The 14,638-nt window shown below is 34.4% G+C and overlaps 1 protein-coding gene across 2 annotated transcripts in view; it reads right to left on the bottom strand.

The window, feature by feature from the left end:
• Positions 1-14,638, bottom strand: part of UHRF2 (ubiquitin like with PHD and ring finger domains 2) — a gene marked incomplete at both ends in the record, with an annotated part of 74,283 nt that overhangs the window by 19,168 nt on the left and 40,477 nt on the right. For both annotated transcript variants that reach the window (XM_079548475.1, XM_079548474.1), the window contains 2 exons: positions 1,302-1,488; positions 6,629-6,738. In XM_079548475.1, the coding sequence (XP_079404601.1) occupies positions 1,302-1,488; positions 6,629-6,738 (297 nt within the window). The remainder of the gene's footprint in view (positions 1-1,301; positions 1,489-6,628; positions 6,739-14,638) is intronic.

Genomic DNA, 14,638 nt, shown 5'->3' on the forward strand with positions numbered 1-14,638 from the left:
GATTAATATGCTGCATAATAAACACTGCTGCATAAGCATACTGTCATTGAGAAGAAGTGGAAAGAACACAGGCAACACTGAAATAAACGGTGTTTTATGTTCCAACAACCCATACCTATTTCCAGCAGGCATTTAAAATATTTTTAGATACTGTTTCAAGCCAGCAATTCTTCCAAGAAACAGTGAATACAATTCTTCTCAATGAAGCAATTCCATAGGAAAAAGATACAATAATATCTGTGAGGCCAAATGTACACACTGACACACCTATCAGTTTTAGTGCTCTCAATTGCTTAATCGCACATCAGCATCAACACTGACGTAGCTCCTTAAAAATGCAGCACCATAGAAAACAGGCACAGCATTAGATACCAGTACACAAACCTACTTTGAACGTGGCATCCACTACAGTATAATAAACTGAGATTTATTTCCAGAGAACGTTGAAACTTCCACACCAGTTAATGGAATTTTTAGGTGAAGTGTACGGTTCCTCAAAGATTAATCACAAGGCCCGAAAACATTCCATAAAATGTTATCTGTTGACACCTTGGGCATTTAATGATGTCTACATAATGGAAAACTTTATTAGAATGAATTTCTATTTAATAGTCATTTATAAAGGATTAGCACCTCATTTAAACCACAGACAGGTTAAAAATATGAATAGTGTAAAATGCAGATAGCTAGTAAAGACAAAAAATGGCACAGCCCAAGATAACTTAATGGGCTGCTTCTGGCTCTGTGCAGACTAACTTCAAAATACAAATATCTTGATTTAACAATGTGAGTTAGCTTAGTTTTCCTGCTGACTGAGCCAGGGAGAGTAGAAATGGAGAATGACAAACTGGTGGAATTCCTACAGTGGAAGAAAGGAATGGGGTAGAGGCAATCAGAAGACAGACAAACATCACAGCACAGGGCTAGTAATACTATCAGAGGATGAAGGGAAAGAGGAAGTTGAGGAAACTGAGTTGTTCAAGAATTTTGAACAACATTAAAAGGGAACAACCACTGCAGATAAATACAGGTCAGGCAATATAATAATGATTAAAACGAATAAAATTAACGTATCAGTTTTTTAAACCCAGTAATGACAATTAAAGCTTACTACTAATCCTTTATGAATGATTTTTTAAAAAATATCTTGACAGAAAACATAACGTATTTATATTAAGTAAACAGATGAAAAACAGAATTATAAATATTTTTCAGTTCTGTCCCTCATGAGGTGCAAATAACAAAGAGGTACCTTGTGCATAATGGTAATATAGATAAGTAAATCATCCTTGTATATTTACCAGTCCTCATCTTCTGGTATCTTGCTTAAGGGAGGGTTCAGGCAGTATATGTGATAAGCCATATTACATTCATCACACAGGAGTTGCATGTGAGCATCCTGTTTTCCACCACACAAGTAACACGAACAAAACCGGCATTCCTTATCTGGATCAGCCCTACAGTGCTTGCACTCAGGGCCACTTTTTCCTGTCAAAAACAAAGAAAAAGTCAAATGCCATGTATCCTAGATAATAGTATTACTGTAGCAATAGGAAACAATTCTTTCTGCACTCCAAAACCACCCTCTTCAAAATGGATTCTTTCCACACTGATACTTATATTTGACTATCCAGGCTAAAGGGATGTGTTCTTCGTATAAACAAGCAGCACTGACAATGCCCAAAGAACTTCTCTTTTTTTCTCTCCCCACTAGCCCATCGTGCCTCAGCACCCCCAAGATGCCATCTGCAGAGTCTCCCTTCAGATAAAACCTTGCACAACCTTTAGTTGGAGGATTCTTAAATACAGCCATGAAGAATCCGCAACTAGGTAATTGGTACCAACCAAATAAAGAAAAAAACTACAATCTAGAACAGCTGTTTCCCCCTTAAAACTAAGTTTAGAATTGCACAGAAGAACTGACTAAGAATCGTCTAAATTCATAAGCACCCCAAAATCATCAGTTGTTCACAATAATGGTTTAGTTTACACACAAAGAAGCACTAACTTTCTGTTTCAGCTTGCTTGGAAATTTGGACTCAAGAGATCACATAAAAAATCCCAAACATCAGCACTGATTTTCCAAAAGATGGAAAAAATGCTTTTATAGAATAGAAAAGCATTTAGTAGCTTAAAACAGATGTGAAAGAGTACAGAGAGGAAACACTAAATACATACAGGAGAATTTACAAGATTAAAAAAAAAAAAAAAAAATTGAAACAAATGGAAAGTCCAGAGAAATGCGAGAACACTCCAGAAGAGAACATGATCACTGCTGAAGCAAATCTTCATTAAAAGAAAAATAAATAAATAAAATCATAGGATCACAGAATATCCTGAGTTGGAAGGGAACCACAAGGATAATCAAGTCCTTACATGCTCATGTACATGTTCTTTGTGAAAATCATGTAGAAATGCCATGGAAGTGAATTTGAGCTTAAACTAACCCAGTACAATGATTGAGTACATCCAAACTGGCCTAGAAATATTTGCTTATCTGAAAGAAGGAAGTGCTTTTGAATCAGGAGTTAAGAAAGACTAGAAACCTATTTGGAGTTCAAAGTTTGCAGTAGGAATCTAGACAACTGAAATAATTCAGAGATCTTTTTCTAAAAGTTTACAATATACAAAATTAAAAAGGGCTACTACCTAACTTTCTTCACCCATTTTGTGAAGTCTACAACTTGAACTTCTGGCCCTTAGGCCCTAATACAACATTCTGTAATTTTATCCTCTTAAACAGATCTGAAGCTTTAAAGTAGCTGTAGACTGTCAGAAATATTGTATAGTAGGAAGAACAGACTTTTCTTTCCAAAAAACAAAATGTGTTATTTTACATTTTAACTACTGATAATGGCCTTCAGTTTGCAAGAGTACTTTAACATGTACTCTCTTACTGTAATCTAACTGGAAAAATCTTAATGCAAACTCAGAAAAGGGAATAGGGAAGACTAAGCTAGCAAATATTCTTTTGTATACAATTCCGGAAAAAAATTGACCATGAATTACAGTAGTTCAGAAACTGAAATAGCTGGAATACTAACACTTTAGATGAATTTTCTCGGGCAAACTATCTGAGAAACTTCTGCATTGTTCGATAACGTCTAGTCAAAACGGCAACTTGCCAAGAAGAGCAGCATGATCAGGACAGGCAAAATTATCCACATCATAATCTTTGCCAAAAATAGCCCAAGTCATTAGTCATACAAAAACTGCCACTTTCATTCTCTGGAACAAGCCTCAGAGATTATGGCCATGATGTCACAAGCAAATACATTCGGAATAAATCTGACAAGGAGGTCTAAGAATATTACACAAATAGAGAGGGTACAAGTGAAAAATCATAAAAATTGTCTTTCTCATAGAAGATTTATCTATAATCCTTAGCAAAACAGGATTTCTTTCATTCTAAAGGACTTGTGCCTTTCAGACACACTTTATAGGAAACTGGAATTTTCGAACTCTAGAGTTCTTTGACTCATGCAGGGCAACACTGCTCAAGCACAAGCTTTCATCTTCTCTTAGCTTTAATTCTTATTTTTCTTCACCATGAGCTATTGTTTAAGTTGATGCACATAGAAGCTGGAAAGCTTATTAATTCACTGTAGGTTAGCTTGCTTGTATAACATAAACCATCAATACTTCTTTTAAGAGCTGATTCCTGAATAGAAAGAAAAATGGTTAATTTACCAGAAGAGTTCAGGATACTTTTACATTTTTTCTAAACATACAGAGAGCAAAAAGAATAACTGAAGGTTCACGGAAATACCATTCGCTTCTTGGGAAAAATCTGACCTCACAACATAATAGACATTACAGAAAATGTGGTCAACATGAATAAGATATCAGCATAAAAATTCTGTGGACAGAAGAAGCTCTAGACTGAAAGTCTTATCAGAAAGGGGGACTGGAATGCTAGACGTTGTTTTATATCAACAGTCCTTCTGGGTGATCTTGAGCAATGCTTTTCACAAGCGAAGGAGTACAGCTACCCGCAATTTTTAAGACAAAAAACAGAAAAGTTGAAAAACTTAAAAGAATGTCTGAAAATGAAAAATTACCAGCTACAAATAGAACACCTAGTGAGATACCATGGAAACATGATGAGCAAATCTGTAAGGCTACCAGCACTAGCTCTCTGACTGAGCTCTCCTTACAGAAACACTGCCTCATCTGATAAATAGCAGACAAAAAAAAAAAACCTTTTTTATCTGTATCTTTGTATTGTGGGTTGCCTAGGCTTACGAAATTTACTCAAAGATTAGCAACAATCTTAAAAAAGATTAATCAATAAGCAAGTAGAGGTTGATGTATTTATTCAGTTCAATGATACCTGAAGTTTTTTGACATTCATCAGTATACCTATGAAATTCATTTTCATTACCTGACTTTAATTTCTTACATTTCTGCCTTTATTTCATCAATGAAATACACTGAATATCCTTGGTCATATCGAGACAGGCCTGTTTGTCCCCAGCACATAGTAGCCTTGGGTTGCACGTATTACTTTGCAGTCTCTTGTTTTACTTATTTTATAACTTGTTTTATAACTCTTCCGAGTTATCCCATGTTTATTTCACTCATTAATCCTAATGGAAATAATGTATCTTGATGTCCAGCTTTTAATTTCATTTTACATAGAAATACTTGATATTTAATAACAAGAACGTAACTACTTAATTTTCTAACAGCTTTTAGCTATGATGTTTTTCCTGTACTGCAGAATTTAGGCTCTCATTCAATTATTATAAAATAACTGCCTTCTATTTAAATGCAAAAGCTAAACTTACATTGACACACCATACACATTTTTCCTACTTGACACACACAAAGTCTAAGTAACATATAACCACAGACAAACAATTTTCCTGCACTGTTTATCCAGCTGACTAGTTATTCTAACTTATGGAAAGACACAAACAGGGGCTTAATATAGGCAAAAATACAGTCAGTGCATTTTCTGATTGTATTCACAACAATCTAATGGAGCATTTAAGGCCAGTTAATTTCACCTGCTGTTGTAACAAGATTATACCATTTTTCATAGCATACATATAAAGTAGTTGTGCATGCAGATATATGCATACATATTCAAAATGTTTAAATACAAACTAGACTGGACTGTATTTCTCTAGGACTAGAGAAATACAGTTGAGAGGCAAAGACTGTACTACATATGGCTTATAGCTCAACAGATGTGCACTGTTCAAAAGTGAGCAATGACAAGACAGCTTGCTACAAAAAACAGAATCACATGAACAGAAATGAATAGGGCAACGATATAAGTGAAAATAAGGAGCCTGAATTTGAAGCAATAAAAACGAAAGTCAGCACAAGAAATAGAGAATACAAAATGAATAAATACCCACTCAGGACTCAGATGGTCCTACTTTGCCAATTTTGTATAATCAGCAATATAGAAATTATTCATTTCCTTAACACATAAATACATTTCAAAATTAATTAATTAAATAGAATATGCGTGGGAAGAACAAAAAAAAATTATGCCTTTTAAAAAGTTTCATAAATAATTATACTTGCAAACTAAGTAAATATGTTAACGTAAAGTAGTATGTGTAAAATTTCTCATGATACAATTTATAAAAATACTCATTTTTAGATGTTGCAAAATCCCTTTGATTTTACTAATAAGATACACACGATTTTTTTTTTGTGAGCCATTTCAGGAAAGTAAATCACAAGTAATAAGAAAAGAGTTGTGAAAAATTCATTTACAGAAATTAGTATTTGTATTTTCAGGGTATCACTTCAAATGGAACGTGTTTTCTAAAAAAAATTGTTTCTTCAGATGACTGCAAATTAGCAGTAAGCAGATTAGTTCTTGTGCATTCAAAGCTACCCATAAAAGCTCTGAAAAACACCTGGAGTCTGTATTTAAAATATTATGTAACTACCTCATTTTTTAATTCAGAAACATCCACTAGTAAAGGTGGAGATCAGTCTCTCAGTCTCATTCACTATTGTGAATAGTGAAACTACAATGTATCTTTAAACTTCGGACAAAATGCCACGTTGTGTTTTATATATGCTACCAACTCCTTCCTTTGGTTGTGGGGAGGATGAGGAAATAAGGCAGTTGTTTTCAGAAGGTTTTGCTGGGCCAAATAACCATTCAAATACTAAATATCTGATTCTTTTCACTAACAGCTGTACTAACAGCTTTGACATACAGTCCTTTATTTATTCATTTATTTATATACAATTCTTATGTAATGACAGGGTTAAAGAGTAGAATCACAGACCGCTTCTGTCTTTGGCATTTATTGATTTATTAGAAGATTGAATGTGTATCAATTGTCATAGAAGTTCTGGTAATCTGAACAACTGTTTAGTAACTTGACTATCATTATGAACTCATTCTACACAGCTTGTCTGGAATGTTCCCACTTCCCTGCTCATGACTCATAGAACAAAGATTTTAAAAGACACCTTACAGTAAATACAGTTTTAGAACAGAAATCTAAAAAGAATTACATTACTGCTTTCCTGCACATGGAAATATTTACTACTACTTTTGCATTCCAGTTCTTATTTTTAAAGAAGCATCATTCAAGTACTCAATTTTTAGGCCTGTTCAAATAATGAAAAAAAAAAAAGAAACACATACTTTTGAAATCTCCATCACCAAATGTCAATGGGTAAGCTCCTGGCTTTTCGATCTTGTACATTTCCTCTATAAAGAGGATTTTACAATCATTTATCGTGTCTTCTGGGCCTCTGAAAAATAAAAAGTACATTCAATTTATTTTCGCAGATCTGGATTCAGTAATTTATGAATCCTAAGCAATGCAAAAAATCTCACTGGTGTATTTTTTTTCAATGCTGATTCAATTCACACCAAAAATTCTATGTAATACTAACTTCTACCAAAGCCAAAATACACACTCGTTGCACTCACATGAACAAAAGACTCGCTCACTCTCCTCATATTACCTGGCTGCCACGTCAAGAATATAACTGAATACAACCTTATTGACAGCCATCCATAGCACTGCAGTTCCATCTCAATAACCACAAACTGTTTTGTTGGCTGAATGCAGCAGATGAGTAAAAATCCTATCCTCTTGAATAAAGTATAATAAACATTTTAATGAAAATATATTGCTAGAAATAAACCAAGACCATGTCTCACAATACACAATAACAGATGCTAGTTGGAACACGTAGAGTAAGAAAAGCAATAAAAAAGATAACTGTAAACTAATAGAAAGCTTCAAAAGGCTTCTAAAAATTTTTGGAAAACTAAGATCTAGTCCTGCAAACGATATTTAATTTTATTTACCAACAGTAATCATTGATGACAGCATTCAGTGCAGTCTCCACAACAGGCAAATAATTTATGACTCCAAAGAGTAAAGGTGTTCACTTGCTCACAGTGAATTTAATGAAATTCTAATTCAATTATAGATGCAGCAGGAAAGAAAAGGTTATACAACTCCTACGCTTTACAAATGTTTCCTTTTCCTCCCTCTTGATGACACTGTGCATTCTTCAGTGCACTAAATAATTTAGAGCTGATTGCTAATTTTCACTATAATCCAGACTGGAAGAATTTATTACTGAGCACATCCTAACTGCACTGAATCATGTGTCATTATCAGTTTCATAAAACAGAAAGGAATTTGCTTGCTGGACAGCTTCATTTCTTGCAGAGAGCGATACTCAGTTATTAAAACAAGATCTGAAGGAGATTAAGGTTTTGCTGAACTTCTCTTCAAAAAGTAGTCTTGCTTATACTGCTATATTCCTACTCTTTGTTCCAGCAAATCTCTTCAAAATCTGAAAATACAAAAGCAACTAAAGGAATACAGACCACAGATGTCCTGACTTGAATTACAAAAGTTACAAAGTTTAACGTTTTTCCACAACTGTTATGTTTGTAGTTAAAGTATCCATTGAGAATGCTACAACAAAAGGAATGTATTTTTTTCTTCTCCGCCATAGAGACATTAGATGCCTGGACATAATATAAAAGCAGTAGCACACGGCCTATTTCCAAATTAGACAGGCGTTAAGATTATACAGATTTTTAGAAGGCTTTGTTATGAATTAAAAACAAAACAAAACACACAAACTATTGCACTGTTCACAGTTCATTATTTGAAATAGGTTATGCAAGATTCTGCTAACCAAAACTAAAGTGCACTGTGTCATTACCCAGAAATAATGAAAACATATAATTAAAGATAATGATTAAATATTGCCACACTGGTGACAATTCTCCAAGCATAAACAACCAGTTTTGTTTCTTTCAAATAATTAGACTACATAAGTCCCTGAGAATATGTCTGAAGGTTGTACAAATTTTCTAAGCCTTATTTGTAGAGTATTTGTAGGAAATATTCACAGAGACAATTTAAAAGTCCTTCTGAAGACAGCCAGGTGGTGCATTCATACCAAAAGCTCTCAGCTAGAAAACTACATCAGACTATAGACAGGTAAGGAAACGATATTATGGTCCACAGTAAATGAGGTTAACCACAATAACAGAACATCTCCAAGACTTCCAGATGGGTAATCTGGTGTATGGAAGCAGTTAGACTGTGACCAGATTCACAGCTCTAAATGTGTGGGGGAACACGTTTACTACTGCTAAAAGCAATGTGGGAAAGAAATTTACGTACATATCTACCCACAAAAAAACATGCATCTAATTAAAGTAAATCCATCTAAATCTTACTACTGTTTCTGTCTGCTTATTACTGATGCATAAGAGTGGTTTTTACTATTAAAGCAGACTCAAAGCCTTCATGCCCTCCTAAGTTTGAAGCAGACAAATGAAACAGCCAATGGAAATGTAAATTAAGATGCTCTATTAAAAAGTTTCTATTTGTCTGTTAATAGTTTGTGGTAACTTGAATTTAGGACTTGACTTGCCCAAATATTTTGCTTGAGGGTGTGCCTCTGCTTCTTCAGTAAGACCAGAGTTCTCAGAAAAGAGGCCATCTCTGGGAAGAAAGAATAGCTTTGCTCTCTCCCTCATCTCATTGTCTGCTCCCACCACTTCCCTTGTGCTGACACCAGTTCTTGGACTCTGCCACATGCTGACTTAACTGAGGCAGAAGAAAACTAAGCCTGAGAAAAACCCACAAGCAACGAAACCCTTTGTGGTGGCCTTAAGCTCTGCAGTGGTTTAGATCTCCAAGGAACTAGAGTTTAAGAGGACTTTGATGGTGTCTTGATTCATTATAATTCTGTTTTACATGTACCAACATTTTGGCATCTGCATTTATTTTGACCCTTTCAACTCCTTTCAATGCTTGGAGGGTAGCAATTCCCATTGTAAATTATATGGCATACACAATAAATACTAGCAAATTTCGGAGTTTGGGGATATTTCAACAGAACATACAAATGCTACATCAATGCAAAGACATCAGTCTGATAAAGAATGGTTTGTTCTTGTGATTAAGAAAATAAGATATTTAAGATAATTTTCTTTTGCAAACTAGGTGGCATTGCTTAAAGCAGTTCAATCCACTGTAGGAAATATCCCTAAGATTTATCTGTATTTCTATACAGTGTAGTAAACACAGGAAAGCTAACTTCCTGCACCTCAATCTGGACAAGACTGTATGGTCCAACTACACACACTAAAAGGCTGGACTCCAGCTTCTGCTGGAACCCGAAGGCATTGCAAAGCATGCCACATTCTGTGAATGATTATAGCACTTAAATTCCTTCAGCTGTCACCACATCTGCAGATCTGCTCGAGCAAAATCTCCAGCTTTCGTTTAAAACAAACTATTTATCTAGAAAATCATCCTTGTAGCAGATCAGAGTACTTCTGAGAATGACTACCCCTTTAAAAAGGCTGTGGGGATCAGTACAACACTTCAGGGAAAGGCAGAATGGAAACTCTTCTCCAGTAGCGTGCAAAATCCCTTTGGATTATCTAGGACACAACCACAAGTTCATGGTCATAAAAAATTATGCATTTAGATACAAAAAGGAAAAATTGTACACAGTCTTGGTCAGAAAACACAAACAAATACAAATGGAGCCTCTCAGAGCATCACAGTTTCCCTGCTTATTTTTTGTGCCCTGGGGAGCATTCTCTTAACAACCCTATACTTTTTATTAGTCCTAGTTTCTTTAAAACAAACAAACCAGCACACCACTACAAAAATAAAATAAAATAAAATTTAAAAATCCACGAAAAAACATACATATATGCACAAACAACAACAACAACAACAAAAAACAAACAAACAAAAAAAAAAAACAAAAAAACCAGCAGCTCTCCTGCTTCTTTTCAATGCTATTAACCTAGCTAATTATGTTAGGGCATTCCTTATCTATACCACTGCTTGCTTTGTTTATTTGCTTAGCTATCCAGCTTGAATCCTCTAATTCCTAATTCTAATATAACACGTAAGTAGTGAATGTGTTTTAAAACTTAAGCACACAATTATGTCTTTTTTATTCTAAACAATATGAAATGTTATGTTTAACAAACCATGAGTATGGATTCAAATATCTGTATTCTTAGAATGAAAAATAAGCATACCTTAAAATTTAAGCATATCTGCGTGGTAAAGTGAAAGTAATATAAAAGTAAAATTGAATAATACGTTGGATATTAGTCAGTACGCAAGTACAGATGTATCTACTGAAAACTTGAAGCATAAGGCATTAAATAAGTTACAATTTTGTTAAGAAATGTTACTCTGATGCTCAATGTAAATCAAAACATCGCTGCTACAAATATGACTCATACAGAGACACGTCTTAAATTATAGTACACTTCACAAAAAAAATCAACATATTCTCAGAGCATATTTTTCCTATTTTTAGATGTTGTTCATCTTTACTATTTGTTTGCCTTTAGTATTCTATCACTATTATTAGCAAAACAGATACTAGAAAAGAAATAAAATATTATTTTCCTGTCTCTACACTGTCTTATTGTTTACAACTGTTTTACTTTAGTTTACCGTCTTTCTTGCAGCATTTCCTGTAGAAATTTTAAAAGTTGTTTAAAAAAAAAAATAAATCATCATAAGTACTTCACTGCATACAGTTTTTAGAAAAGAAAAAAGGTGGAAGAACACCATAAAGTTGTGGTAGTAATCTATGGAAGCTCATGCTATTGGTATCTGTATCTGTGGGGAAGAAGCCAAACTTGAGTTCTGCAGAATATTTACCAGGAGTAAAATCCACAGACATCAATTAAAATATGAAAACTACTTTTAACTCCACAGATTAATACAACATTTTGTTCAAAAATGTCAGTAAGAGATGCATAAATTAGTTGAATGATGTGAGTATACCAAAAGGTACTATAATAAAAAGTCTGTTAAATGCAAAGAAAAGAGATTAATCATCAACATCGTTACTGCAAGTCATGTCTATACTATGTTAACTTCGAAGTGTTGAAGCTCATCATACTGTTTTCTGTAATTAACATAATACAGAACCGTATTTAACTTCTACCTCTAGAAAGGCACTTGCAAAACAGTGCAAAAAATGTTTAAGCTACCATGTGGTTTGGCAGCAGCACGCCATATATCCACGATTAAAAAAAAAAACTAGGATGTTAACAGACTGAACAAATCTTAGAGGGCAAAAAATCTCTTCAGAAAACACCTAGACTGAGGTGTTAGACTAAGTTTCCACTAAAGTGTATCTAGTATTTGAACTAGACAAAACATGGTATTTTCTGCTTTGAATAAGGTAAATATCAAGCAAAAACTATCAAAAGTTTTAGACAAAGCTAGCATGTTCCAATAAACACCACAGTTGCGGAACTAGAGAGGAAGTTCAGATATCACTGTGACAAATGATAGCTTTCAGGTTTAGCCTTACCAAAGCTGAAAAGCTCAGTTCAGCTCGTTGCTCTTAAGTCTAATTCCATTGCCAAAAAACACGCACAAGAACTTCAGTGATCAGACTATGCATAACTTATCTTTAAAATATCTAGTAAAACTGTGATTACATTCTTTTGTAAAGAATACATAAGAAACATTCTGACACAAGAAAGGATTTAAGTTCTTCATCTTACCACAGTAAAAATGGGGTGTAAAAAATCTTACACGTTGAGCATAGTAAATGAGATTGCATTTGTACTTCATGTAAGTACACTAAATCCTTTAAAGAAATTAAATGCCAAACCAGAGCCAAACAAACCCTGCAATACAGCAGAATTGGTAACATAAGATTTCCTTTTTGACAAATTAGCCATAGTGAAAAAAAAAATCTTCAACTGAACATTCTCATTTCTTTCCCCCTCCATACTTCTTTTTGTTTACACTTTCAAGTTGCAAAGCACAGTAGACATATAATATCATAGTTGACTAGAAGCTTGTTATGTGGCCATTATCCTGGATATTTCAAAGGTCAACTCTCAAGAAAGCAAGCGCTGCTAGAAGACAGTTACCACACTGTGAATACTCAATCAGTTCTTATAGCTTTAGAGATTTATTTAGAATTGCTGCATCTCTCTCTGGAATTTTCTGGCTTTAAAACTTTACCATACTGAAATTAGGAAAAAAAAAAAAAAAAAAGTAAAAGAAAAAAATCAACATGCACTAAAAGTCAAAATACAAACTTGAATAAAAATAGTAAAAAAAATGAGTTCCTAAGCAGAGCACATGAACAGTGTTTAACAGTCATTATTTTAAAAGCATTATGAGTACATTAAAATCATTAGCCTAAAGGACCGTGTCTGTGTCATTAAAATAAACAGTCTCTATGGAAATATACTCTTGACAATGGAAAACATCTTACGATATTCACTTTAATGTATTTAAACATTGCAAATATCAGAGGAACAGGCTGCCCAGGGAGGTTGTGGATTCTCCTTCTCTGGAGGTACCCAAGACCCACCTGGATACCTACTTGCGCAGCCTGCTGTAGGGGGCATGCTTTGCAGGGGGGCTGGACTCGATGATCCCTAGAGGTCCCTTCTAACCCTTACAATTCTGTGATTAGAATGTAAAAATTACTACTGCTTGCTTTACATTAAAACATAACTATAACTTTGGCTAGACCGCAAACACATAATGTTTGCATAATTAAATAAAGGCTAAAACATACCCACATAATTACAGTGCTCACCAGACATGAATAAAGATTTGCTTTTAAACAGGCTTCTTCAAGATGACTTACTAGTATCTTTCCACATAAAGACTGCATATTGCAGTGATGATTTTACCAAATTTTGCAAAGATGAACAAAATTACAAAGAAATTATTTTATTTTGCACTAACTACAAATATTAGACAGTATTATCAATATTATTCCAGAGCATTCCACCCTCGTTTGGCTTACCTTGAAAATATAAGTGCACAGCTACAAAACGGAGTAGTAGCAGCTATGCTCTTTTGTTCAGCTTTATTTGTATTATATAAGCCACTATTATGGCTCATACATACATACAAACAATTTTTCAGGATTAGTAGAAGACCTTACTGTTAGAAATGTTATGACCTAATAGGTACAAATAAAGTAAAATAAAGTAAAGCAAAGCAAAACAGAACACTCATTACCCCACCTACCTCCCTATTACTAAACTTTCACATTCACATTGTGAATGCATACATAAGCCAGCCAAGAAATTACTTTTTTAACATCAGAAGTAAGCATGATGCTTCTTGCATTTATAAAATAATACATTATAGGTCATTACACAAAAGAGAAGCTTTGTTTGCAGGGACTATTCTTCTTCATTAGTTTGGGATCTGTAAAGTAGATGATTATTAGAAAAATATGATAGATAAAGTTCATATCTGAAAGCATGAAAGCACGAGCTTTAAAGGACAGCAAATCACATTTGCAAGTCCTAATAATCCATTTATCAGAGTAGCTTAAGAGCATGATTGCCCTAAGCCATGAAACCTACCGAGAAGACAGAGGAATAGGCAGTGAAGGAGGAAGGACAGGTCCCACCCTACGCGCCGGGACCTGCACGAGGCGCACGTGCACTGAGCACCTGCCTATGGTGCTGTAGAAAGGCCCCCGGCTCAGAAAATGGGAGGGGAAAGAACCTGATGTGGGTTACAACACTCCACTCTTGTTACCAGTTAAATGGTCATCCACAGATTGCATTGCCATATGAAAACATGCAGCTGTCAGAAATCTATAAAGTACCAAGAAAAAAAAGAAGGGCTGGTTGAAGATACACAGGGATGGAAACCCAAAGGCTTCATGTTCGAAAAACAAAGATAAAGCAGTTGTGCTTAATCACAGGACATGACCTAAGCTCAGCCCAGTTCTCCATTTGCCCATGGGCTGAGTCACAAGACACAGAACAACACAAAGATAGCTCACAATATCATTTCAGGGTATCTGGACCAATCAACAAGTTCTTTTACCTCAAAAAGAGGCAGTCAAAATTAAAGTTGACAGTTACTAGAAGACATTACAAAGATCTTGTTTTCTTTCATTCCTGATAGCAGGCACAAAACAGACTTCTAAGGAATTTAGATGCAGTCATAACAGAAGATCAATTTTGTACACAGACTAAGAATCTCAGTTCAGAAAGACAAGAAGCACTTCCATTAATACTAAAAACATCCATCAGGATATAGGCCTATCAGAAAGCAATTAACAAAGAAATAATCTTGAAAATACATGAACAATAACAAAAATACTAGAACTAAATAAATAAATAAGT

This window comes from Tetrao urogallus (assembly GCF_951394365.1).
Source record: "Tetrao urogallus genome assembly, chromosome: Z".
NCBI classification, from domain to species: domain Eukaryota; kingdom Metazoa; phylum Chordata; class Aves; order Galliformes; family Phasianidae; genus Tetrao; species Tetrao urogallus.